This window comes from Pseudophryne corroboree, chromosome 1 (assembly GCF_028390025.1).
Source record: "Pseudophryne corroboree isolate aPseCor3 chromosome 1, aPseCor3.hap2, whole genome shotgun sequence".
Classification (NCBI taxonomy): Eukaryota; Metazoa; Chordata; class Amphibia; order Anura; family Myobatrachidae; genus Pseudophryne; species Pseudophryne corroboree.
The window spans coordinates 963,921,518-963,949,480 of NC_086444.1; the positions used below are offsets into that span (position 1 = coordinate 963,921,518).

The following is a 27,963-nucleotide window of genomic DNA, read 5'->3' on the forward strand; positions in this document are numbered from 1 at the left end:
CATTAAAGCTACATTGCCTTCTAATGGTGATTGTTTCCAACTTGTCTCTTTATCTCCCTGGTGGTGTGGTACCTCTATGCAGCACTTTTTTTTTTTGGGGGGGGGGGGGGGGGGGTGTTACCTCTCAGTGGTTCATATCACGGCCCTGGGCAATGGGGGTCATTCCGAGTTGTTCGCACGCAAGCTGCTTTTAGCAGCTTTGCACATGCTAAGCCGCCGCCTGCTGGGAGTGAATCTTAGCTTATCAAAATTGCGAACGAAAGATTAGCAGAATTGCGAATAGACACTTCTTAGCAGTTTCTGAGTAGCTCCAGACTTACTCGGCATCTGCGATCAGTTCAGTCAGTGTCGTTCCTGGTTTGACGTCACAAACACACCCAGCGTTCGCCCAGACACTCCTCCGTTTCTCCAGCCACTCCCGCATTTTTCCCAGAAACGGTAGCGTTTTTTCACACACTCCCATAAAACGGCCTGTTTCCGCCCAGAAACACCCACTTCCTGTCAATCACACTCCGATCACCAGAACGAAGAAAAAACCTCGTAATGCCGTGAGTAAAATACCTAACTGCATAGCAAATTTACTTGGCGCAGTCGCGCATGCGCATTAGCGACTAATCGCTCCGTTGCGAGAAAAAAATAACGAGCGAACTCGGAATGACCCCCAATAACTGGAGTTATGTGCTGTTTCAGATCGCTACAGGGGAAGCTGAAAAACCAATGAGATGCCACAGTGATGGAAGAAGTGATACTGATTGGTCCTCTTGCTCAGTCCTCCAAAGCCAAAGTGGAAAACGAAATAGCTGCATGGTATTGTAGCTTTAAAACTGCATATTCTTTTGTACCATAATTGCTTTGTTATTCTGCATATACAGTGATGAGTAATAAAACTCATAAAATATTTTTTTTTTTTTATTATAGAAATGTCAAATTAGATCTTATTTTCTCTGACGTCCTAGTGGATACTGGGAACTCCGTAAGGACCATGGGGAATAGACGGGCTCCGCAGGAGACTGGGCACTCTAAAAGAAAGATTAGGTACTATCTGGTGTGCACTGGCTCCTCCCTCTATGCCCCTCCTCCAGACCTCAGTTAGAATCTGTGCCCGGCCAGAGCTGGGTGCTCCTAGTGGGCTCTCCTGAGCTTGCTAGAAAAGAAAGTATTTGTTAGGTTTTTTATTTTCAGTGAGATCTGCTGGCAACAGACTCACTGCTACGTGGGACTGAGGGGAGAGAAGCAAACCTACCTGCGTGCAGCTAGCTTGTGCTTCTTAGGCTACTGGACACCATTAGCTCCAGAGGGTTCGAACACAGGACCTGACCTCGATCGTCCGTTCCCAGAGCCGCGCCCCCGTCCCCCTTGCAGAGCCAGAAGACAGAAGGAACAAAAATCCTCCCCTGCTTCCACTAAGTCCACCGCATGACGTTGGGGCTCCACATGCGGAGCCAGGTGCGGTGGGGGTGCGTCTCCGAAACTTCAGCAACCAGTGGGTTCGCTCACAAGTGGATCTCTGGGCTGTACAAATTGTATCTCAGGGATACAAGCTGGAGTTCGAGGCGACTCCCCCTCGCCGTTACCTCAAATCAGCCTTGCCAGCTGCTCCCAGGGAAAGGGAGGTAGTACTGGCGGCAATTCACAAGCTGTACCTCCAAGCAGGTGATAATCAAGGTCCCCCTCCTTCAACAGGGCAGGGGTTACTATTCCACAATGTTTGTGGTACCGAAACCGGACGGTTCGGTGAGACCCATCCTGAATTTAAAATCCTTGAACACTTATATAAAGAAGTTCAAGTTCAAAATGGAATTGCTCAGGGCGGTTATTGCAAGCCTGGAAGAGGGGGATTTTTTGGTGTCGCTGGACATCAAGGATGCTTACTTGCATGTCCCCATTTACCCACCTCACCTGGAATACCTCAGGTTTGTGGTACAAGACTGTCATTACCAATTCCAGACGTTGCCGTTTGGTCTCTCCACGGCACCGAGAATATTTACCAAGGTAATGGCCGAAATGATGATACTCCTTCGGAAGAAGGGAGTTATAATTATCCCGTACTTGGACGATCTCCTCATAAAGGCGAGGTCCAGAGAGCAGTTGTTGGTCAGCGTAGCACTCTCTCAGGAAGTGTTGCAACAGCACGGCTGGATTCTGAATATCCCAAAGTCGCAGCTGATTCCTGCGACGCATCTGCTTTTCCTGGGCATGATTCTGGACACAGAACAGAAGAAGGTGTTTCTCCCGGTGGAGAAGGCCCAGGAATTGTCATCTCTGGTCAGGGACCTCCTGAAACCAAAACAGGTGTCGCGAGTCCTGGGAAAGATGGTGGCTTCTTACGAAGCAATTCCCTTCGGCAGGTTCCATGCAAGGATCTTTCAGTGGGATCTGTTGGACAAATGGTCCGGATCGCATCTTCAGATGCATCGGTTGATCACCCTGTCCCCAAGGGCCAGGGTGTCTCTGCTGTGGTGGCTGCAGAGTGCTCATCTTCTCGAGGGCCACAGGTTCGGCATACAGGACTGGGTCCTGGTGACCACGGATGCAAGCCTCCGAGGATGGGGGGCAGTCACTCAGGGAAGAAACTTCCAAGGACAGTGGTCAAGTCTGGAGACTTCATTACACATAAATATACTGGAACTAAGGGCCATTTACAACGCCCTGAGTCAAGCAGAGCCCCTGCTTCAAAACCAACCTGTACTGATTCAGTAGACAACATCACGGCGGTCGCCCATGTAAACCGCCAGGGCGGCACGAGAAGCAGGATGGCAATGGCAGAAGCCACAAGGATTCTTCGATGGGCGGAGAATCACGTGCTAGCACTGTCAGCAGTGTTCATTCCGGGAGTGGACAACTGGGAAGCAGATTTCCTCAGCAGACACGACCTCCACCCGGGAGAGTGGGGACTTCATCAAGAAGTCTTCACACAGATTGTAAATCGCTGGGAACTGCCACAGGTGGACATGATGGCGTCCCGCCTCAACAAAAAGCTAAAAAAATATTGCGCCAGGTCAAGGGACCTTCAGGCGATAGCTGTGGACGCACTAGTGACACCGTGGGTGTACCAGTCGGTTTATGTGTTCCCTCCTCTTCCTCTCATACCCAAGGTACTGAGGATAGTAAGAAAGAGAGGAGTAAGAACTATACTCATCGTTCCGGATTGGCCAAGAAGAACTTGGTACCCAGACCTACAAGAAATGATCTCAGAGGACCCCTGGCCTCTGCTTCTCAGACAGGACCTGTTACTACACGGCATGGCGGCAAGACGGCTGCGTTTGACGGCATGGCGGTTGAACGCCGGATCCTAGCGGAAAAGGGCATTCCAGATGAAGTTATTCCTACGCTTAAAAAGGCTAGGAAAAATGTGACAGCAAAACATTATCACCGGATATGGCGAAAATATGTTGCTTGGTGTGAGGCCAGGAAGGCCCCTACAGAGGAATTCCAGCTGGGTCGATTCCTGCACTTCCTACAGTCAGGAGTGTCTATGGGCCTAAAATTAGGATCCATAAAGGTCCAGATTTCGGTCCTATCTATTTTCTTTCAAAAAGAACTGGCTTCACTGCCTGAAGTTCAGACGTTTGTTAAGGGAGTGCTGCATATTCAGCCCCCTTTTGTGCCTCCAGTGGCACCTTGGGATCTTAACGTTGTGTTGGATTTCCTGAAATCACACTCGTTTGAGCCACTTAAGACCGTGGAGCTAAAGTATCTCACGTGGAAGGTGGTCATGCTGTTGGCCTTAGCTTCGGCTAGGCGTGTGTCAGAATTGGCGGCTTTGTCATGTAAAAGCCCATATCTGATCTTCCATATGGACAGGGCAGAATTGAGGACTCGTCCCCAATTTCTCCCAAAGGTGGTATCAGCGTTTCATTTGAACCAACCTGTTGTGGTGCCTGCGGCTACTCGGGACTTGGAGGATTTGAAAATTTATGTTTCCAGGACGGCTGGAGTCAGAAAAACTGACTCGCTATTTATCCTGCATGCACCCAACAAGCTGGGTGCTCCTGCTTCAAAGCAAACTATTGCTCGCTGGATCTGTAGCACGATTCAGCAGGCTCATTCTGCGGCTGGATTGCCGCATCCAAAATCGGTGAAGGCCCATTCCACAAGGAAAGTGGGCTCTTCTTGGGCGGCTGCCCGAGGGGTCTCGGCATTACAGCTTTGCCGAGCTGCTACTTGGTCGGGTTCAAACACATTTGCAAAATTCTACAAGTTTGATACCCTGGCTGAGGAGGACCTTGAGTTTGCCCATTCGGTGCTGCAGAGTCATCCGCACTCTCCCGCCCGTTTGGGAGCTTTGGTATAATCCCCATGGTCCTTACGAAGTTCCCAGCATCCACTATGACGTCAGAGAAAATAAGAATTTACTCACCGGTAATTCTATTTCTCGTAGTCCGTAGTGGATGCTGGGCGCCCGACCCAAGTGCGGACTCTCTGCAATACATGTATATAGTTATTGCTTCACTAAAGGGTTATTGTTATGAGCCATCCGTAAACGGAGGCTCAGTTGTTGTTCATACTGTTAACTGGGTATGGTTATGACAAGTTGTACAGTGTGATTGGTGTGGCTGGTATGAGTCTTACCCTGGATTCCAAATCCTTTCCTTGTTGTGTCAGCTCTTCCGGGCACAGTTTCCCTAACTGAGGTCTGGGGGAGGGGCATAGAGGGAGGAGCCAGTGCACACCAGATAGTACCTAATCTTTCTTTTAGAGTGCCCAGTCTCCTGCGGAGCCCGTCTATTCCCCATGGTCCTTACGGAGTTCCCAGCATCCACTACGGACTACGAGAAATAGAATTACCGGTGAGTAAATTCTTATTTTCTTCTACACTACTTTATGGCAGCCATTACTCTGGGATTGCACCCATCCCTCTAGTTCTAAACAGGAAGTTTTTTTTTCACACTTCAGGGACTGGCCACTTAGGGTATATAGAGTTACTCCGCCCCTTCCTCTTCAGTATTTTTTCTGTCTCCTGGTTAGGACAGTGTAGTTGTTTGTTATGTTGTTCCAAGGGCTTATCTCATTATCTATACCCAGCGTATCTCTTGGTAGCCGCAGTCTGGATGGGGTGGTACACTGGAGCAGCGGGCAGAGGTGCAGGTGATATGAACAGAAAACTGGCTTCAACTTGGTGCGCAAAAAGGTGCCGCCTAGACCAAATCCACATTGTATTGTGCAGAGAATTACCCAGGTGCTGGCCGGTGGAGGGACTATCGGATCCAAGGAGCTGAATACCCGGGAGGCTCTCTGGAGCATATGTTAACATCTATGCGATTTGAGAACTTATTAGGTTCTCTTAATATCCGGTAATTTCAATACCTGTACCTTCACTAAGGATTCTTCTCTGCACTTTTGTGTATTCCTTTATCACTGTGGACGTTATTTGGATTTTTAGAAAAATATCTTTCCGTGTCTGTCTTATGTGTTTTAAAATAAAAAGTTTTTGCACTATTCTTGCTCTATCTCCTCTATTTCATGGTCATCGTGAGGGGAAATTTGAGTGGAAGAGGATTACTGCACAAGACAAGAATTGATCCACTCTGTATATGCAGAAGATACAAGTTAATCACAGGAACGTATATCGTCACATACAGTAGTGTTTAATTGTGTATATCATTGGTGATTCAAGTTTAAGATTACCTATGTAGAGGAGCGCCTTATACCTGTTCACTAATATTTGTTATCTAGAGGTGCAGGTGATGGCTGGTGGTTGTCCCCGGAAGATGGTCTGAGCATACGCCCTCCCGAAGTAAGGGGGTCAGAGAAAATGGCGCCGTGCACTGAGAAAAAAAATGGAGCTGCTGGTCCCTCCAATTTATACTACAAGCCTATGGCAATATAAAGAAGAGCCTTCTCCCCAAAAGCCTGTATGTGCCCAAAAAAGAGGCAAGTCCTCCTAGAGGGCACTTTATTAATATAGTGTTAGTCAGGATATAGTCTGGTTACCATCCTATGCTGCATTGTGTCTCCAGCATTGGAGCTAAGAAAACTTATAAGAAACCTCATTTTTTTGTGCTGTGTATAGAAGTCAGGATGCAAGAAGCTGTACCTGTATTGAAGTGGTTAAAGATCACTCTCCTTATAGTGCATTCAGCACACCTCATATTATTATGTGTGTTGTCTAATTGGGCTAATTGCCAGTTAAGGAGTTTTGGGTTATACCCTGGACTTGTTAATTTTATCTGCACCAGTATGTGTTCAGTCCATCAAGTAAAATATACCAATCTTCAGCCATACCAAACTGGTTATGTCTGATCTTGGAAGCTAAACAGTGTATATTATAAAAAGCCTGAACCTACATTGTGATCCAGATATCTACATGGTTTGTTTTTCTTTTTTAGTTCTCTACCTTTTAGTGTTTCTTACCCAGTACACATTTTTAAATGTGATAAAGAAGCTTTCACCTATTGCTAGTGAGTCTTCTGCTAGATTTTTTGTTAGGCGGATCTAAGGCAGGCATGTCCAAACTGCGGCCCTCCAGCTGTTGAGAAACTACACATCCCAGCATGCCCTGACAAAGCTTTAGCATTCACTGACAGCAAAACTGTGTCAGGGCATGCTGGGATATGTAGTTTCACAACAGCTGGCGGGCCGCAGTTTGGACATGCCTGATCTAAGGGATCAAGATCTCAAACTAGTATGGACTTTGATTATGATGGCAGAATGTTGATAAATGCCTGGGTGATACCATGAGAATTTATCATATGTATCTGTTTATGATGAGCAGTTCCTAAACTGATTAACAATACCTAGAGCTGATACTTCAGCAGCAGAGGTTGTTTCGTAAGCTACTACTGGGAGTGCTGATCCCGGCAACTGGTCCTCGCAGTCCCCCGCAAAGAGCCGGGCTGTATTGTAGCATTGAAAAATAAAAAATAAATAAATAAAAAAGTGTGTGGATAGATTGGCGTGTGTGCGTGTGTATATATATATATATATGAATCACCTAGTATGTATGTATGTATATATATATACAGGTTGAGTATCCCATATCCAAATATCCGAAATACGGAATATTCCGAAATACGGACTTTTTGGAGTGAGAGTGAGATAGTAAAACTTTTGTTTTTTGATGGCTCAATGTACACAAACCTTGTTTAATACACAAAGTTATTAAAAATATTGTATTAAATGACCTTCAGGCTGTGTGTATAAGGTGTATATGAAGCATAAATGAATTGTGTGAATGTACACACACTTTGTTTAATGCACAAAGTTATTAAAAAATATTGGCTAAAGTTACCTTCAGGCTGTGTGTATAAGGTGTATATGAAACATAAATGCATTCTGTGCTTAGACTTGGGTCCCATCGCCATGATATCTCATTATGGTATGCAATTATTCCAAAATACGGAAAAATCCCATATCCAAAATACCTCTGGTCCCAAGCATTTTGGATAAGGGATACTCAACCTGTATATATATATATATATATACACACACACACACACACACACACACACACACACACACACAATTTTGCATATACTGTATACAGCAGGTTTTTTCTAATGTTGATATTACATATTACTACAGCTTCATTGTCAAGTGCATTGAGACTTGGGGCCAAATGTAATAGAGTGAGAGTTTCAGAAAGTGGGGTTTTTCATTTTTTTTTTTTTAAAGTGGTAATCATTTACACTACAAAACCAGGTTGATCTTGCTGTGTAAATGATTGCCATTTTAAAAAGAACTACAAAACCTTACCAAATCTGTTACTTTTTGAAACTCTCACTCTTACATTTGGCCCTTGGACTGTGATGAAGTCTTGGAAGAGAAAATTTTAAAACTTTATTTACAGATATAAAATAGATGTATGTTTTCTCAAAGAATATGTTGGAATTACAGCTCTGTGGTGCATTTATGGGGGTGGTCTTCAGTTTGCCTGCTGTCGTGATCCCGGCGCCGGAATCCTGATAGCCGGCATACCGACACTTTTTCTCCCTTTTGGCAGTCCGTGACCCCCCTGGAGGGAGAATAAATAGCGTGGCACGCATAGCGCTCCACCGTGCCCGCAGCGAGCCCGCAAGGGGCCCATTTGTGCTCGCCCAGCTGTCGGTATGCCGGCGGTCGGGATTCCGGCGCCGGTATGCTGGCCGCTGGGAGCCCGGCAGCCGGCATACACTACTACACCCCATTTATGGGCCTCAGATCTACATAGAAGCAATAGTCTGCTTTCTTTGCTTATAAAAGTTCCCTGTTGTTTGGTAACAGGCTGGAAGTTACCTCAGGATAGAAGTAGGTATCCTATGCCGTCTTCTATATAGAAATTTCTGCTGCCGGGTACACTGGGTTCCACAGGGAATAACATTGGGGTGTAGAGTAGGATCTTGATCCGAGGCACCAACAGGCTAAAAGCTTTGACTGTTCCCAGAATGCATAGCGCTGCCTCCTCTATAACCCCGCCTCCATGCACAGGAGCTCAGTTTTGTAGTTGGTGCCATGCAGTGCAGGCATACAACAGGTGGGCTGCTCCAGCAGCCCTCAGAAGAGCTTTCTTAAGTGAATATTGAAGACTTCAAGGGCTGGAGCAGAGATACTGTTAGTGTTAGATGTCAGTCAGACATCTCCTGCTGCAGCTCCATCACCTGCCCCAGCGGCGCTGTATACCCCCGTGTCCTGGTTGCCGGGTACTTACAGCAGAGGCTCCGGTTTTCATCTGTCAGGCACGCATACCACCGAAGCTCTCCAGGATTGCGTGGCTGCACTCAGGGAGAAGGTAAGTGGGTCCCCTAGGCGGGACCCACTGGAAACCGCGATCCGGCGTGGCCGGTGGGAGGCAGGCCGCGCGTGCTGGCGTGGACACTGTGGCAGTACAGGGACCCCACTAGACCATCAGGGCAGGGGCACAGGTCAGTTATACTAAAAACAGTTTTCATATGGCCCACAGTACCCGGTGGTGAAGTCCAGCAAGGGGATAAGGCTTTGACCTGTAGCCCCTCCCCCAGCCCCAGGGCACCATTTAGAGTAAATGTTACCGCCCTGGAGCTGCATCTCTTTCTCTCCCTCACTCCCTGTCAGTGTTTGGGCGCCATTCTAGCGAGCTGAGCGGATCCTGGGACTGTTTGGGCAAATCCTCCTCTGTAAAGCCGCCTGCATGTCAGCGCTGTGCATTTTACAGGACACTTAAGTATTCTACATGTCTGCTGACAGTGTTAATTAAGAAACAGTACATTTAGTCGGGGTTATATAGTACAAGTACCCTGTGATATACATCCAGTATTTACTGTGCATTGATATATCTATTGATTGTATAGCTATACTTAGTACTGCTTTGTATTGCTAGTCCGGTGCAGTTTTATTGCATGTCATAATTTCTGCATTGTACATTGTGACTATGGGTGTGTGCATATAGCTGCTGCATGACTTCCATTTCGTGTATCTCACTCAGATTGCTATCCCTATATTCTGTAACCTGAGGGAATAAGTGCGTCAAGGTTATTATTTAATATAGGGTTTCACAGGATATGCTCATTGTGTATTTTTCTCTGTGATTTTTAGTCACCGTATACCTCTTGAATCCTCTGTTTGTGCTGATACACTACACAGGGGGTTCTTGTCAGGTATATAGCTGCTGTTATTGTACTGGGTTGCCTTGAATTGAGCTTTTAGATATGTCAGCTACAAGGGGCAACGGAGCTGGGGCTGATCCCATATTGCATGGTGGTGATGCTGCAGACACGTTGGAGGAAAACATAGCAGCTGAGGGTTCTGGGGTTCCTTACTCCCCAGTGGGACTGTAGCAACGGGGGTTCAAAATGACCCACCTTGGGCTACTTTCTCCACATTAAGTACGCTTGTAACTAAACTTATGCCCCCTATGGGACCTCATGTGCCGGTACAACTGCTTATGGCCCCTGCGGTTAATCCACCATGGGCAGATCACCTGTCCAATCAGTTACAGCAACTGAACCAATCACTTACCAAACACAAATCTAACCCTCGCCCGCCTAAAACCAAGGGGTCCTCTAAGTGGGCCATTACTTCCTCACAATCCTCCCACGTCCCAGACACCTCGTCTGATGAGGATGGCATATATACTGACCCCACAGACACTGATCCAGATACTTTTGATGGGGAATCTGTCTCAGAGGTGGATGTTCCTGACTTATTGGAGGCTATCAGGTTAATTCTTCAAATTACTGATGACCCAGAGCCTGACCCTGCTCCTAAGAAACTGGATAGGTTTAAACGTCAGAAAGTAGCTAAACAAGTTTTACCTCACTCTGACCATTTAGTTGACATTCGTCAGGAATCCTGGGAAAATCCAGGAAATAAAGTCACACCTCACAAGATGATGCTGGCTCGCTAGCCCCTCGCTGTGGAGCTAAGTAAGAATTGGGAAAAACACCCCCACCAGTGGATTCGCAGGTGGCGCGGCTGGTGGTTTTCTCAGCTTTGCCTGTAACTACCGTCACATTCTCTGAAAGAACAGACTGATAAGCGTGTGGAGGGTTGCTTAAAGGCGATTTACACCCTGGCAGGTGCTGTGCATCGGCCCACTATTGCAGCGACATGGGCTGCAGAGGCTATTGAAGCGTGGGCTCAGGAGGTGGAAGCGAAGCTGCCTTCCAACTTTTCTGATAATGCTAGACAATGTCTCTCGTATATTGTCACAGCCTCTCATTACATTAAGGAGGTGGCTTCTGATGCCGGTATTCTGGCGGACAAGGCTTCTACTACGTCCATTCTGGCTCGCCGGATTCTTTGGCTACAATCCAGGTCTGTGGATCTGGATTCTAAGAAAACGCTGGAGGTGCTCCCTTTTAAAAGGGAGATATTATTTTTGGAGAGGACCTCAATAAGATAGTGGCTGACTTAGCTTGGCTAGAACAGCGTGTCTACCTCGTACTGCTCCTTCGGTACCGAAGGCTAAGAGTACTTCCTTTCGTCCTTCAGGGAAAGCAAAGGGTCAGGCGTACCCGAAACAGGCTTGTACTTCCAAACCCACTAAGCCCAAACCTAAACGGGCCTGGGCTGCCCGTCAGCCTGCTTCCAAAACTAACAAGCCTGCTGCATGATTGGGCGGGCCTCCCTCTGGGGGATCCCAGAGTGGGGGGCTGACATCTGGGGTTTATCCAGGAATGGTTGAAGACCACTTACGATGCCTGGGTACGGGAAGTCGTCACTAGAGTTTACGCCGTATCCTTCAAAAATCGCCCCCCTTATCGATTTTGCCCGACAGACGTCTTTTCGGATCAGGTGAAGGCAAAAACTCTTCATTCGGTGGTACAGTCCCTCCTGGAAATAGGAGTGGTAGTACAGGTGCCTCTGGCTCAGAGAGGCAAGGGGTACTACTCACCGCTATTCCTAGTCCCGAAACCGAATGGGTCCTCTCGGCCCATTCTCAACCTCAAGTCCTTGAACAAATTTCTGAGAGTCTCCAAGTTTCATATGGAAACTCTTCGCTCTATTGTTCTGGCTTTGGAACCAGGGGATTATATGGTCTCCCTGGACATATAGAATGCTTACCTGCATATTCCTATTGCAATGTCGCATCAGCAATATCTGAGGTTTGCTGTTGGCAACCTCCATTACCAGTCTTAGGAGTTACCTTTTGGCTTGACCACGGCCGTGCGAGTCTTCACCTAGGTCATGGCGGTAATGACGGCTGTACTCCGCCGTCAAAGGGTCAGGATCCTCCCGTATCTGGACGACTTGTTGATCCTGGCGAATTCCCCAGAAATCCTCCTATGCCATCTGGAAATGACACTCCAGTTTCTGCAATCCCACGAGTGGCTCATCAACTGGAAGAAATCTTTTCCGGTTCCTGCTCAGAGCATGGTGCACCTGGGGGCGTTGTTGGACACTCACAACCAGCGGTTGTTCTTGTCTCAGGAGAAGATCCTGAAACTTCAGGACAAGATAAGATGCTTCCTGTCTCGTCTGCAAATGTCGATACATTCGGCAATGCAAGTGCTAGGTCTCATGGTGTCTGCTTTCAACATGGTGGAGTACGCTCAATTACACGTTCCTTCCCTCTGCGGAAGTTGATTCTTGCCAAGTGGGATGGCCTGCCTCACCGGATAAGGTATCATATGATCTCCTTGTCTCCGGAGGTCCATCTGTCACTGAGCTGATGGCTGCAGGACTAACGATTGAGCAGGGGTCATCCCTTCTGGATCTCCAACTGGGTCCTTCTGACAATGGATGCCAGTCTGAGAGGTTGGGGTGCGGTGTTGGAGTAACACTTCCTTCAGGGTCGGTGGACCAAGTAGGAGTCTCTCCTCCCGATAAACATTCTGGAACTGCGGGCGGTGTTCAATGCTCTGAACTTGGCCCAGCATTTAATACAGAACAGACCTGTTCAAGTACAATCGGACAATGCTAACACGGTAGCATACATAAATCATCAAGGCGGCACTCGCAGCCGCATGGCAATGAGGGAAGTATGAAGAATTCTTCAGTGGGCAGAACGCCATCTGCCAGCCATATCGGCAGTGTTCATTTCGGGGGTCCTAAACTGGGAAGCGGACTTCCTCAGTCGTCAGGACATACACGCCGGAGAGTGGAGCCTCCATCCAGAAGTATTTCAACTCCTAGTGGACAAGTGGGGCCTCCCAGATGTGGACCCGATGGCATCTCGACACAATCACAAGGTTCCGGTTTTTGTAGCAAGGACAAGGGCTCCTCAAGCAACGTACGTGGACGCACTGGCAATTCCATGGAATTTTCAACTGCCCTATGTGTTCCCTCCGGTGTCACTCCTGCCCAGAGTACTAAGGAAATTCAAGCAAGAAGGAGGAATCCTATTTTTGATCACTCCAGCGTGGCCCAGACAGCATTGGTTCTCAGACCTTCAGGGTCTATCGTTAGAGCGTCCTCTTCTGCTTCCACAATGACCAGTCCTACTCGTTCAGGGCCCTTGTGTCTACCAGGATCTAGCCCGGCTGGCTTTGACGGCGTGGCTCTTGAAGCTTCCGTACTGAGGGACAAAGGTTTTTCTGAGGCAGTCATTCAGACTATGTTGAAGGCCCATAATGTCTGCTTCTGCCCGGATTTACCATAGGGTCTGGAATTCTTACTTTGCTTGGTGCGCATCTAATCATCATGACGCTTATAAGTTTAGTACGGCCAAACTTTTGGCCTTTCTACAACAAGGCCTTGACTTGGGCCTTCGTCTGACCTCCATCAAGGTTCATATTTCTGCCTTGTCGGTTTGGTTTCAGAGAAAAATTGCCACTCTGCCTGATGTTCATACATTCACTCAGGGTGTTTTACATATTGAACCTCCCTATGTCCCGCCGGTGGCTCCTTGGGATTTGTTGATGGTTCTGGAGGCATTAGAGGAGTCTCTGTTTGAGCCTCTTGAATCTGCAGACCTTAAGTGGCTTTCTCTTAAGGTTTTGTTTCTGCTGGCTAATGCCTCAGCCAGACGGGTGTCGGATTTGGGTGCCTTGTCTTGTAGGTCTCCCTATCTGATTTATCACTGTGACCGGGCGGTTGTTAGAACACGCCCCAGCTATCTACCTAAGGTGGTGTCTTCTTTCCACCTTTAATCAGGAGATTGTGGTTCCGGCCTTTTGCCTTTCCTGAATTGTCTTCCAAAGAGCGGTCTTTGTATGTGGTACGGGCTCTCCGTATTTATGTGAAGAGAACTGCCTCCATTTGGAAGTCTGATTCTGTCTTTGTACTGTTTGGTTTTCACAAACGTGGCTGGCCTGCTCACGAGCAGACTCTGGCCAGATGGATTAGAATGGTGATTGCACACACTTTATGTACAGTCTTGTTGTCCAGCTTCTGCTGCTATCAGGGCCCATTCTACTCTGTCGGTTGGACCTTCTTGGGCGGCCCGCCGTGGTGCGACCCTTGAACAAGCGTGCATGGCAGCTACGTGGTCCTCGGTTAACTCGTTCATAAGGTTCTATGCCTTTGATACATCTGCCTCCCAAGATGCTTCCTTTGGACGCCGGGTTCTTGTGCCCGCTAGAGTGCGTCCCCTCCCATGAGGAACTGCTTTAGGACATCCCCGATGTTATTCCCTGTGGAACCCAGTGTACCCCGCAGCAGAAAACGAGATTTATGGCAAGAACTTACAGTTGTTAAATCTTTCTGCGAGGTACACTGGGTTCCACAGGGTGCCCACCCTGACGCACTTGGCTTCTTTGGGTTGGTATGGCATTAGCCGCTGACACCTCCTCCTGTCGTGAGAATGTGGCGTATGTGGCTACTAACGGTTGTTGTCTCTTTTACCTGCTACTGCATTGGGCTGGCTAACAAAAACGGAGCTCCTGTGCACGGAGGCGGGGTTATAGAGGAGGCGGCACTATGCTTTCTGGGAACAATCAAAGCTTTTAGCCTGTTGGTGCCTCGGATCAAGATCCTACTCAACACCGATGTTATTCCCTGTGGAACCCAGTGTACCTCGCAGAAAGATTTAACAACGGTAAGTTCTTACCATAAATCTTGTTTTTTTAGACCAAACGTTTTGTGCCAGCATGGCATTATGGTTGCAGATATTCTATAGGAATGCAAAGGCAGTCCTTTTGCCAAACATTCAGAAGAGGCAGTCGAAGATAATTACTATGGGTTTCCGGCAGCTGTGCCAGTAGGGGGCAGTCTTCTGAAAATTGTCAGGCATTTGCAGAAATCTGTGCAAAACAGATGAGTTTAGGATGTAGTATCTCAAAGGTATCGGATGGAATTGCTGGGGTTCTATGAAGGAATCCTTTTGTGAAAACGGAGGTTACAGTTGTGAACTTGAAAGTCACGGTGCTAGGACAGTATCCTGAAACTAGCTGAAAGGCTGTGGAGATTTTGTCCAGTCATCCAAGATAAATGGTTTTACACTTGTGTATTACTTTTAGAAAAGTACATAGGGGGTTCAGAACTATTCTAGATATCAAGACAGCTTGGTGAAGATAAGGTTTCCTATGGCAATACCGAAATTTATTTTGACTGTTTTAAGAAGTTTTATTGAGGATGTCAAATCAAAAATTTAAAGTACCAATTCCCTTCACTATAGTTTGATTTAAATGTGGTACAAGTCACTTTGTACACAGTAAAAATGATATATATTTGGAATCATCTATGATGGGGTGGATATTACCCATCAGGTCATTTATCAAGAGGAGCATTCTATAGCATCAATACCTCTAAAAGATGCCTATTTTCATATTCTGATATGCAGGGAACATCAAAAATATCTCAGATTCTGCATCCAAGGAAAACCTCTTCAGTTCACATGTCTTCCCTTCGGATTGACAACATCCCCAAGAACATTTTACAAAGCTCCTTTGTGTCACTTATTGCTTAAAAGAACACAAGGGATAGAAGTTTGGCTGTATTTGAACAACTTACTATTTTGCTGAAAAGTCAAAATGAACAATGAAGGATGCTGTAGGCAGAACTTTACAGATCCCTCAGTATTACGGTTGGATAATAAACTGGTAGAAAAGTCAGTTAAATCCACTTCAACAGATACAGTTCTTGGGGGTACAAGTGGAGTTTACACTATGTAGTCCCTCTGTAACAAGAGAGGTGTGGAAAGATTCAAGAACTGGCCTCATTGGTATAAGCATGTGAACATACTGGACTTAGTTTGCCGGGAATAATATCCTCAAACACAGACCTATCCTTTGGGCAAGATGGAGGATGAGAAAGTTACAACAGAACTTGCTGAATTACAGCCGAGAAGGAACCTTCTTGAATTACCAGTTAAAGCTGTGTCAAGCTACAAGAGACTTTGGCCCTCATTCCGAGTTGTTCGCTCGCAAGCTGCTTTTAGCAGCATTGCACACGCTAAGCCGCCGCCTACTGGGAGTGAATCTTAGCTTAGCAAAATTACGAACGAAAGAATCGCAATATTGCGAAAAGACTTCTCTGTGCAGTTTCTGAGTAGCTCGAGACTTACTCTTCCAGTGCGATCAGTTCAGTGCTTGTCATTCCTGGTTTGAGGTCACAAACACACCCAGCATTCGCCCAGACACTCCTCCGTTTCTCCAGCCACTCCCGCGTTTTTCCCAGAAACGGTAGCGTTTTTTTCACACACTCCTATAAAACGGCCAGTTTCCGCCCAGAAACACCCACTTCCTGTCAATCACACTCCGATCTCCAGAACAAAGAAAAAACCTTGTAATGCCGTGAGTAAAATACCAAACTTCATAGCAAATTTACTTGGCGCAGTCACAGTGCGAACATTGTGCATGCGCAATTAGCGGAAAATCGCTGCGATGCGAAGAAAATTACCGAGCGAACAACTCGGAATGACCACCTTTGTCTTGAAAAACAAGTCCAGATCTTCTTCTAGAACTCCCTTGGTAGAACACCACTGCTTGGTATTTACAATCAATGCAAGTGCAACAGGTTGGGCATGCGTCTATTGCAATAAGGTTGTCAAGGTTTCTGGACTCCTCAGGAGAAAAGTACTTCAAACCAGCGAGAAATGAGGGCAGTTTGGAACGCATAAAGCCGTCTAAAAGTATTCTCAGGCAACGTGGCAGTGGTACCGTATTTTCTAAATCGACAAGGTGGCACCAAGAGTTGAATGCTGTTAGAAGTGACAAGAATTTTAGACTGGGCAGAGTGTCATATCTGTTCTCTGTAAGCTCTGTATGTACCAGGAAAAGACAACTTTGTTGCAGACTTTCTCAGCAGACACAAGGCATTGCCAGGAAAATAGGAGGTGGACGCAAAGATTTCAAGAGATTGTAATAAGGTTTGGATGGTCCCAGATGGATCTAATGGGCACTCATCAAAATAAAATAAAAAACCCTCTTCTTTTCTAGACACCACCCGCTGTGAACAAGCGGATTAGACATGTTCTCCCTAACATGGAATTTCACACTGTAATATATGTTCCCTCCTTTATTCCTATGATTGCTCATGTCATGAAAAAAAAAAAAAAAGAAACAAGCAAGTTGAAATGATAATTCTTCCTTACTGGCCAAGGAAAGTGTGGTTCCCAACAGTTTGGAATATGGTAGCAGAGAGAGTCCATGGATGTTACCACTCACACCAGGTCTATTATACCAGGGACCGTTATTCTATCTAAACTTGAAAAATTTTCAAGTGATGGTATGAAAATTGAACGTGAACTATTAAAATGAATAACTTGTCCAGACAATTCTTTCCTTCTCTTATGCAAGCAAGAAATAAGGTATTTTCTAATTTATTATAGGATCTTGAATACCTTGATCTCATGGACAGAATCTGAATTTGATGTGATGAGAGTTGAAACACCCCTAATATTACAGTTTCTTTATGATGGGTTGAAAGGTCTGACTATATTAACCGTTAAGGTACAGATAGCAGCCATGAGCATGATGCTGGATAGGAAACTGTCTGAAGACAATTTTGTCAAAGGTTTCTGTCAAGCTATGAAAAGAATATGGCCTCAAGTCAAATAAGTCCTAGCTCTATGGGATCTAAATCTGATACTGAACTTCAGCCAGAAGGGTCAGTGAATTACAAGTGTTATGGGCAGAAAGGCCCTATCTTAATATCTTGGCATATATCTCCCATCAGATGTGGTAGAAGTTAAGGGAAAACAACAAAAGTGGCCGCGCTGTGTGTCAGAGGTTTTATAAAAACAGAGAGCACAACGTGTATGAAAGGTTTAAATATTTAATATCATAAAAGACAATCAATTAATAAAATTGAGTGCACACCTATATCTGTCTCAGGTGATGAATCAAATCCTATTCAACAGTGCAAAGAAGAAAGATGTAAAGACGAATGAGCACAGTTCCAGATAATATGCTCTATCATTCACCGGATAGATAATAATGCATGTAATACCTCTCCAGAATTGGCTGGTGTATATTAGCCGAGCGTCCCCGGCTAATGAGTCCTGCGTTGCCCACTGTACTGCACAGATGAGAGGATTTATCGAGTACCCGGTGTTAGACACCTGCCGCTGTGGATGAGTGTATGGCAGTCTCGTGTTTCCGTGTCACACACAGCTCTGTGTGAGCTTTGAAGCTGAGCTCCCTAAAGCTGTTTGTTATGAGCCATTAAGGCTTTAAATATCGACCAACTTGGAGGCAGGACCATACCTTTGATAAAGTCACGTGACCGTGACGAAACGCGTCAGGACTCCGCCTTCTGCACACCTGGTCCAGGTGAACAATCCCTGTGCAATTCACATCGCTGCATCCTACCAGCATTCACCGGCTCACCACTACTACAAGAAGCCGCATTCCATCTTACCGCTGCGGCTCGTTACTCTCCGCCGGGCAGCCACTACGGAAACACGAGACTGCCATACACTCATCCACAGCGGCAGGTGTCTAACACCGGGTACTCGATAAATCCTCTCATCTGTGCAGTACAGTGGGCAACGCAGGACTCATTAGCCGGTGATGCTCGGCTAATATACACCAGCCCATTCTGGAGAGGTATTACATGCATTATTATCTATCCGGTGAATGATAGAGCATATTATCTGGAACTGTGCTCATTCGTTTTTACATCTTTCTTCTTTGCACTGTTGAATAGGATTTGATTCATCATCTGAGACAGATATAGGTGTGCACTCAATTTTATTAATTGATTGTCTTTTATGATATTAAATATTTAAACCTTTCATACACGTTGTGCTCTCTGTTTTTATAAAACCTCTGACACACAGCGCGGCCACTTTTGTTGTTTTCCAGTATTTCCATCCATCTACACATAGTGGTTTGTGGCAAGCGCAGTGTCTCAGGAGTTTCTTTATATTTATATATATATATATTGTTATTTATATTGGTATTTATATTTATTTATATTATTTATATTCCCTTTAACAAGGTGTAAAACCCGAAACGCGTTGGAGAAGTCACGGAGAGCAACGGAGGAGTAACGCCAGTGTGTGCTATCACTGGCGCACTCAGAAGCCGGGAGCCGCGTGAGGAGGTTTTTAGCCGGAGCGACAGCGAGACGGGACCTGACACATCTGCGGCAGCCGGTCAGGCTATTCAACACCAAGCCGCTAGCAGGTCAGTTAGGGATAGCAGGGACAGTAACTCATAACAAGAGACTGTTACATCTATCCGGAGCAACAAAATTACCACCTCCAAATCAAATATATTTCACAAAAAGAGCTGTAACATTACAAATTAACCTCTTTTTTCCTTTTACAGGTATGTGCGTTCACATTAACTAGCGCTCCAATTTATATTATTTTATCATTGTCCTATTTTTATGGAGCTGCTCATTTAAATACAAGCGCGGGAATTTTTTTAAATTAATTATGGCGCCCACTTTGACAGTGGTGTCCTTGAAGGGGAAATGCAATGAATTAATAAAATTGGGTCATGAATTTCTATATGTTGTATTATTTGTTACCCCCCCTTTATTATTATGCTTTGGTATATCCCAGAGTAATGGCTGCCATGAAGTAGTGTAGAAGAAAATAGCAAATTACTGTATATTTACCGATAATTTTGTTTCTTTGAGATACTTTTCGTGTGCTTTTTTTCACAGGAACCGAATGTGAGGAGACACTCAAAAGACTGAGGAGGAAGGGGAGGAGTAACTCTCTATACCCTAAGTGGGCGGTCCCCGAAGTGTAAAAAAACTTCCTGTCTAGAACTAGGGGGATGGGATGCCATGAAGTATCTCGAAGAAACGAAATTATCAGTAAATATAATTTGCCATTTTCTTCCTTTGGGTGGGGTGTGTTCAAACTGAAATCTAAATTGCAGTGTAAAAATAACGCAGCCAGTATTTACCCTGCACAGAAACAAAATAACCCACCCAAATCTAACTCTCTCTGCAAATGTTATATCTGCCACACCTGCAGTGCACATGGTTTTGCCAAATTGCTAACAAATTTACTGCTGCGATCAACTCTGAATTACCCCCTAAATTGTATTATTTGTAATACAGGTTGAGTATCCCTTATCCAAAATGCTTGGGACCAGAGGTATTTTGGATATCGGATTTTTCCGTATTTTGGAATAATTGCATACCATAATGAGGTATCATGATGATGGGACCTAAGTCTAAGCACAGAATGCATTTATGTTACATATACACCTTATACACACAGCCTGAAGGTCATTTTAGCCAATATTTTTTATAACTTTGTGCATTAAACAAAGTGTGTGTACATTCACACAAATCAATTATGTTTCATATACACCTTATACACACAGCCTGAAGGTCATGTATACAATATTTTAATAACTGTGTATTAAACAAAGTTTGTGTACATTAAGCCATCAAAAAACAAAGGTTTCACTATTTCACTCTCACTCAAAAAAGTACGTATTTCGGAATATTCCGTATTTCGGAATATTTGGATATGGGATACTCAACCTGTATATTTGTCATCCACTGTCACTCAGTGCTTCTCCCCATCACCCTCTTCCCGCACCCTCATCTTGTCACCTATAGCCTCTACCCATTACCCTCTCCCTCTCTCCGCACCTTCTCCTTGTCACACATAGTCTATATGTTACCCTCTGCCTCTCCCTTTCACCCTCTGCCTCTCCCCGCACCATCTCCCCATCACCCTCTGCCTCTTCCTGTCATCCTCTGTTTCTCCTTTTCACCCTCTGTCTCTCTCTGCACCTTCTCCTTGTCACCCTCTGCCTGTCACCCATTGCCTCTCCCTGCACCCTCCCATCACCCACTGCCTCTCCCTGTCACCCACTGCCGTGTGGCATATTATTGGGATGGGATGAAGAGGTAGCTCCATAGCATATTTTTGCACCTGGGCCCACCACTCGTGCTTGATCTTAACTATTTACAAGTTTGCACTTTTTGCAAATGGTGGAATCTCTTTAATTTACATTTGAGAATGCGCTAACCTGTATTGCAGTTAGAGTATCATTATGTTATGTACTTACAACAAAGTGAAATGATGGACATGACATGTAGCTTGTTCTCAGATCTGATGTAAGGTCGTGTGCAGATGACAAAGATGTTCCCAAAGCAGGTTGCCACAGACACGACCCACACAAACACTCGCTGAACTATACTTGCAAGCAGGTTCTCCAGAGATGAGATCCCATCTGTGTTTGGTTTGCAGTTCCGAACATGGGGGGCAAAGCCGCAGTACTGGAATTTCTTAAAATATCTGGCAACAGCAACAAATTTTATATAAGTGCAATGTAATCATTCAGTAGTTATTCTTCACCTCACCCGCTGCTCAATTCTGCCAGTAAGGCTGGGTACACTCTGGGCGATACGTCATCCATTTGAGTGAACAGACAATGTATAGCTAGCGGGTGTGTGTCATTCAAAGACATATCGCATCGGCCCCGCAGCACAGCTGAAGCCTGATATATCGCCACATCTGGCTCTGTGTAAGGGCGGTCTGCTGGGTAGGAAAATTCAAATGCCTGCCCAGCTGTGACAACAGGATGACATATCGAGTGGCCGATCACTAAGTGTATATGCTCATCTGAAACGGCTGCTCTGTTGGCAGACACGGCAATCGGCAGATATCTTGGGGAAGTGTGTACCCAGCTTTAGTGTTGAAATGGTCATGGATGTTACAGCAGTAGAAAGCAGACTTCATGGGGCTAAGCATAAATCAATCAGCAGTGGTGCTAGCTGTGGAGAGGATGTCACTATGAAAAGTTACTTTGCTCGAGTTGATCTTTAATAATGATGGATAAACTTTTTTTTTCCCCATGCATTTATTACAAGCTACGTGATAAAAATTAAAAGCAAAACAAGCAGTATAACATTTATTATAAGTGTTGTTTCATGGGCAAATAGAAGAATTAAAAAAAAATACTTTGTTTAAGTGAATCCTGTGCCGTGCTTAAAGGCAGCTGTACTATAGAAAACATAAATGTGAGCATCAGACCAGTATGTCTGTGTTCAGGCACTGACTTATCTATAATGGTTGCAGGGAGTGCGGTGCACACCCTGCACCCATATAATTATACTTGCCTTTCCAGAGTGCCATGTCAGGCAGCGCTGCACACAAGAGTCACCTGGAACCATTTTCATGGAGATATGTGCAGTAAAGGTGTCTCTGGGTGCCATGTTCAGGACCGTTTCTAGTGGCAGGCAGGCTGTATGTTTGCACAGGGTGCCCGCTGCGACACCTGCTGGATGCTGTTACCTGCTCCCCTTCCTGCCACCCATAGTACTCCGCTCGCTGAGTGGAGTTTTGTGAAATGTAGGGAGCGCGCTGTTGATGAGGAGGATGCTGCGGAGGAGCAGGTGGTGGATGCTATTTATAGACCAAGCACAGAACCACCCAGTTACTAGGGAAGAAGGCAATCGGCTGCTGTAGCATTACAGTCTGTGTGGGGCATAATTTGGGGCAGAGGGCATTACTGTGTGGGGCCTAATATGTATGATGCAGGGTGCATACTGTATGGGGCCTAATATGTATGGTGTAGGGGGCATAATACGGAGTCGGCAGCATTATTGTGTGAGGCATAATATGGTGTCAGCGGAATTACTGCGTAGGGCATAATTTGGTGAAAGGGGAAATACTGTGCATGGCTTATTATGGTGCAGGGGGCATTACTGTGTGGGGCATAATATGGTGCAAAGGGCATTACTGTGTGGGGCTTAATATGGTAGAATTTATTCTTTCCTCTGGTGGCCGAGGTCTGTTGGTGCAGGTTCAAACTGGGGTGTAAGGTAGTAGTCTTTTCCTGTACTGCAAGATCATGCCCATTTTAGAAGGGCCACGTTCATTTTAGTGAGTCCTGTCTATGGGGGGGGGGGGGGTGCAGGCACATTTTGAGAATGTCTATTGGGGGGGGGGGGTGCAGGCACATTTTTAGAATGTCTATTGGGGGGGTGCAGGCACATTTTTAGAATGTCTATTGGGGGGGTAGAGGGCTTTTTTTTTTTTTTTTTTTTTTAACTGTTCTCACTGGCTGCCAAATTGTCTAGAAACAGCCCTGGCCATGTTCCCAGAGACCTGCGCATGTGTAGTAGACTCTGCCACAAAGCAAGAGCCTAGTGCGCTGCTACAGAATAGTGTGTTTGCTTGGAGGGTTCACACGGGCCCTCTCCTTTCTTAACAGAGCAAGTGACTGTGCACCGTGGCAAAACCATGCTGCACTGCACAATGGGCAGATTTTAAATATGCGCTAGATTTGGGAGGGTCGTGTCCAAACTCAAATCTTAATTGCAGTGTAAAGATAAAACTGGCCAGCATTTGTGGGCTGCATACAAAAGCAGACAGTATTTACGTTGCATGCATAGACGTGCGCAGTAGCTGACACAGGTGTGCCTGCATGTTTTACAGGTCAAAAGTGTCTTTAAGCTGTTGTTAAACTGCAACTCCTATTAGATTGCGATATTCCCCCCTCCCCCTACCCCGGGTTCCAGATGATAGATCGACAGTCAATAGTTCCACACCATATGGTCGACATGCATTAGGTCTACAGGTACAAAAGGTCGAAATGGTCAAAAGGTCAACAGGTTCAAAAGTTCAACATGACAATAGTCGACACATGAATGGTATATACAAAGTTTTTTTTGCAACTTTTTCATCATTTACCATCCACTTGGACTGCGATTGGTAACAGTAACCTTGCCCAAAGCGTGGTGAGCATACATGTTTCCACTAATTTAGTTAAACAAACAAAACAAAAAACAAAAGAAAACTTGTATTGACCATTTTTGTGTCCACCATTCCCATGTTGACCTTTTGACCATGTCGACATTATGCCTGTTGCCCATATGGTGTTGACCTATTGACTGTCATCCTAATTATGGTCGATCTAATGAACCACACCTTTTTTTTTCTCCCTAGAGGCTTACATGAAGAGACCTACTACTTACATGTGAGTGAGGTTCTTCAGTGGCAAGAACATTCTTCTTTGGATATTTGGAATTTCAATTCCCTCAAGGCTTCTGCAACATAAAATAAAGCTTCTACTTAGTAACTAGCACTTGGCATTTCCAATTGTGGCACTTACACAGCTGTACTCTATATACCTTTATATATTGCAGTATTTGAATTTAGACTATTAGATTTGAATTTAGACTATAGCATTTACTATACATACATACTTTACATTACATATGGCTGTGTTTTATTTTTTATTGTTGCTGTTTAACATTTATGAATGGAGCTTAGTAAAAAATAAACTAAACTTGTTAGCCTTGTTCTCCCTCCCTTGCTTTATTTCTGATATTCCCAACCTTGATCCTCAAGGCACACTAATAGTGCAGAATTTATTGAAATCCAGGTTTTAGCAGAGATGGTTACATCAAAATAACTTGGGTAGTAATTAAGTCACCTGTGCTCAAGCATGGATATTACTAAAACCTATGATACACTTACCATGGTAAGGCATTCCTGCTTTATTTTCGATCCTAAAACTGGGCCCGATTCAGATACCACCTGTACATACTGGGCTTCGGCTGTTTGCAGAGCTGGGGACATTTAGGCAGCCGCACAGGGCCGGTTAAGACTGGGTGGTGGGTTTCTGGAGCCTGGGGAACTTAAGACAGGGGATACCGGGGGAAGGGAAGAGGGTTTATACCTCTCAATATGACCCATTCCAGGAGGAACAAAATGCTCTCTACCTGGACTTCCCTCTTAATATATGATTGGTGTCACCTGTATTGAACTATTTAATTGATAAGAAAAGTGTACAACACCGATGGTAGCAATCATAAATTAAAAGGGCTGCCCATCCCTCCTCAGATGGGTCATGTTGGGAGGTATGGATTGTGCACATTAAGGGCCTAATTCAAGGCTGACTGCAAAATAACATTGTCCCCTAATGGGCAAAACCAGTCGTCTCTCAGGTGGTGCTATAAACAGTACCCAGGCATTATGAAACTATTAATTTAAATGTAATATACACCATTGGTTTAAATTTAGGGCCTAATTCAAGGTTGATTGCAAAATAAAATTTCCCCCTAATGGGCAAAACAATGTGCACTGAAGGTGGGGCAGATGTAACATGTGCAGAGAGTTATAGTTGGGTTGGGTGTGGTCAAACTGAAATCAAAATTGCAGTGTAAAAAATAAAGCAGGGAGTATTAACTCCGCACAGAAACAAAATTACCCTCCCAAATCAGATTCTCTCTGCAAATGTTATATCTGGCCACACCTCCTGTGATTAGGCCACGCCCCTTGAAAAGTACCTGGGCTTATCCTGGCTCTCTACTGCCCTGCACACCACTGGCACATCCCTGTAATACTACGAGTGAATACTCAGTTACAGGTGGAGATACAGGTGAGAAGAGTATAACCCTTAGTTGCCTAAGGTTGCTCATGGATTGCCTAAAGGCCATGGACACACCTTAGCCAAACGAAGGTGGAGAGAACCTGCTAACACTATCTGAAGATGACGTAAAATGATGGAGAACATCTATGGAATGCTTACCCCCACATTGCAGTCCCTATAGATGTGGGAACTACAGGAATTAAGGTTCTTTCAGTAAACACAATAGTATTTTGGCACTTGCCAAAGCTATCTCTTCTATCTTAGTCACAGGAGTTATAATACTGTACACAGAATATTATATAAAACAGGAATAATACAATTTAACTCTAACTTGACATAATCCAGCAAAAGCCGACATTTTTGTTGAATTTATGTCTTAACAGGCAACCATGGGAGAGAAATTAACCCTTATATTTTATTAAAATCTATTCACGTTCTGTTCACATTTATTAAATATAGTCTAATAGTAATTTGAACGTATTTCATAAGTAACAACATCCAGTGTCTACGCCACATTTTCACACGGTTTTATTTTGATACTTACAGGGATTTCAGTGTCAGTACATAATCAAACTGGTCTGCTTGAATCTTCTGTATGGGGTTATAGGAAATATTCCTGTATGAAATAAAGAAGAATCAATCTGGATCTTACTTGACAAGGAGAAATTAACATTCAAATTGAATTATCATAGGGCCTAATTCAGAGGCGATCACTGCTACAACAGCGATTGCACTCTTGATGCCCTTTAAGCTGCGTGGGCACACTGCGCATGTGCAGACAGGCAGAGGCGGTCGCGGGGCATTAGGGGGCGTGTCAATGGTGTTAGAATGCCTCTGCGACCCAGAACGTGGTGGGTAAATGTCTGCCAGTGCAGCTAGGCTATGCAGGTAGGGAGTTACTTGGCGGTTGCAAAAGCATCGCCACTATGCGATGCTTTCGCACCCGTGCGGGAGGGCAGGGCCTGACATGCAGGGCGTACTATCCCTGTGCTGGGCGTCCCTCCACATGTCAGAGAAACGGATCATAGATATGCTAAATTTAGCACATCTATGATCAGCTCTGAATCACCCCCTTAAATTGGTTGACATTTGCAATATTGCAATGTACTGTATTTTGCTGCATAAAATATGTAACACTAAGGATAACAGTAGAGCAGTGTTTTTCAACAGGTCTGCCGCGAGGGATTGCCAGGTGTGCCGCCATTGCCCGTCCGTGATGCCCGCCGCCCACCAGAGACGCCTTCCGCCGCCATTAGAGATCCGCCTTTCGCCACCATTAGTAACCAGTGCACGGGTAGCACAGCGCTGCAATTCCGTGAGAGCAGGCCTGATCTCACTGAAGTGCGATTCTATACTACCCGGGCCATCACATTCATGTCTGCCCGCACAATGCTGCTCCTTGCTCCGTGCTGCCTGCTTCCACTTCTCCCCACTGAGAGGGAAATATTCCAGGTTCCCTTTGTACAGGTACTGTATATCTGTATATTAAAAATATATATATTAATCTGTGTAATTACAGTGGGTGGGGGGCAGGCAGGCAATGTGTGGAATTACTGGTGGGGGCAGGTGTGTGGCATTACTATGGGGGGCAGGTGTGTAACTACTATGGGGGGCAGGTGTGTAACTACTATGTGGGGCAGGTGTGTAACTACTATGGGGGTAGGTGTGTGGCATTATTAGAAATCTGTTTTATTACAGTGGGAGCTAATGTGTGGTATAACTGTGGGGGCAAATGTGTGGCACTACTGTGAGGGGGGGCAATGTGTTAAATTACTGTGTTTTATCCCCGTGGGGGGCCAATGTGTGTTTGTTTGTTTGTTGTTGGGGTTTTTTTTTTTTTTTTTTTTGGGGGGGGGGGGGGTTACTGGTGTTGTGCCTTGGCAATTTTAAGATCTTGGCTGGGGTGCCGCAAATTGAAAAAGGTTGAAAATCACTGCAGCAGAGTATAAAGGACATACATGTTTAACTAGTTTTTGAACATACATTTTATTAAATTTGTTATTTTTAATAAGTACTGTAACTAAGGTTTACCGAACCTGAAAAATAAATTGCTATACAAGTGATGTGACTGCTGTAATAAAAATGACTGATTGCATTTCATCTAAAGTGAATTTTTCAGATTTATGTGGACTCTATAAAGTAAAAGAGAGGATAATGTAGTTCCTTTTATGAATACACAGCCATTGTACCACTACATACAATGATATAATAAATGCAATAAACACTCATGTACACAAACAAAGCATGTTAATATGGTGCTTACTCCAGGCAATCAAATAGTAGCTTTCATTAGTCAAACATAGATTAGGTTAAAGCTAACATCACATTTGAGGTACTTGTCCCAAGGTATTTAGATGATGGCAGATAAATGCAACAGCTTACCAATGTCAGCTGGAAAACAAGTTTTGCATAATGAAATGTCATTACAGGAGTATATTATGTTAATGCAACCAATTAAAAAGCAATATATTGGTAACATGCAAATAGCTTACAATTGTGATAATTCCTTCATGTCCTTAAGTAAAGATGGAGAAAATGCTTTGATTCTGTTATTAGCCAAGTCCCTGGTAATGTAAAAAGAAACAAATTGTTATCAAATTAATTTAATGCAAAAAATAAATGTGCTGCTTTATGGGCTTTTTTTATTTGTATTGATATTATTAATTTCAATTTAATTTGCAACTGTGGACGACCCTGGCTGTGAAGGTGGCCCGGCGCCATTTTTTCCGTTGGAGCGGCCCTGTTCAAAGCAACCCGCCCCTGCAATGCCATGTCGCCGTACAATGAACGCCTCACAGCCAATGTGATCCGATCGCATTAGCCAGGTGCGCACGTGCATGACGGGACCTGCGAGTGCGCATTGGCTTTTTGTAGGGCAAATTGA

The 27,963-nt window shown here is 45.0% G+C and overlaps 1 protein-coding gene and 1 long non-coding RNA gene across 2 annotated transcripts in view; one reads left to right on the top strand and one right to left on the bottom strand.

Moving 5' to 3' along the window:
* Window positions 1-27,963, bottom strand: part of RXFP1 (relaxin family peptide receptor 1) — a 589,706-nt gene that overhangs the window by 51,446 nt on the left and 510,297 nt on the right. Inside the window, exons 12-15 of the mRNA XM_063920473.1 lie at window positions 27,572-27,643; window positions 25,624-25,695; window positions 23,680-23,751; window positions 20,766-20,995 (exon numbers count right to left, since the gene is read on the bottom strand). Of these exons, the coding sequence (XP_063776543.1) occupies window positions 20,766-20,995; window positions 23,680-23,751; window positions 25,624-25,695; window positions 27,572-27,643 (446 nt within the window). The remainder of the gene's footprint in view (window positions 1-20,765; window positions 20,996-23,679; window positions 23,752-25,623; window positions 25,696-27,571; window positions 27,644-27,963) is intronic.
* LOC134919888 (uncharacterized) lies at window positions 18,725-23,729 on the top strand. The gene is made up of 3 exons (XR_010177462.1): window positions 18,725-18,908; window positions 19,396-19,551; window positions 23,651-23,729. It is a non-coding gene; the product is annotated as an uncharacterized LOC134919888 (long non-coding RNA).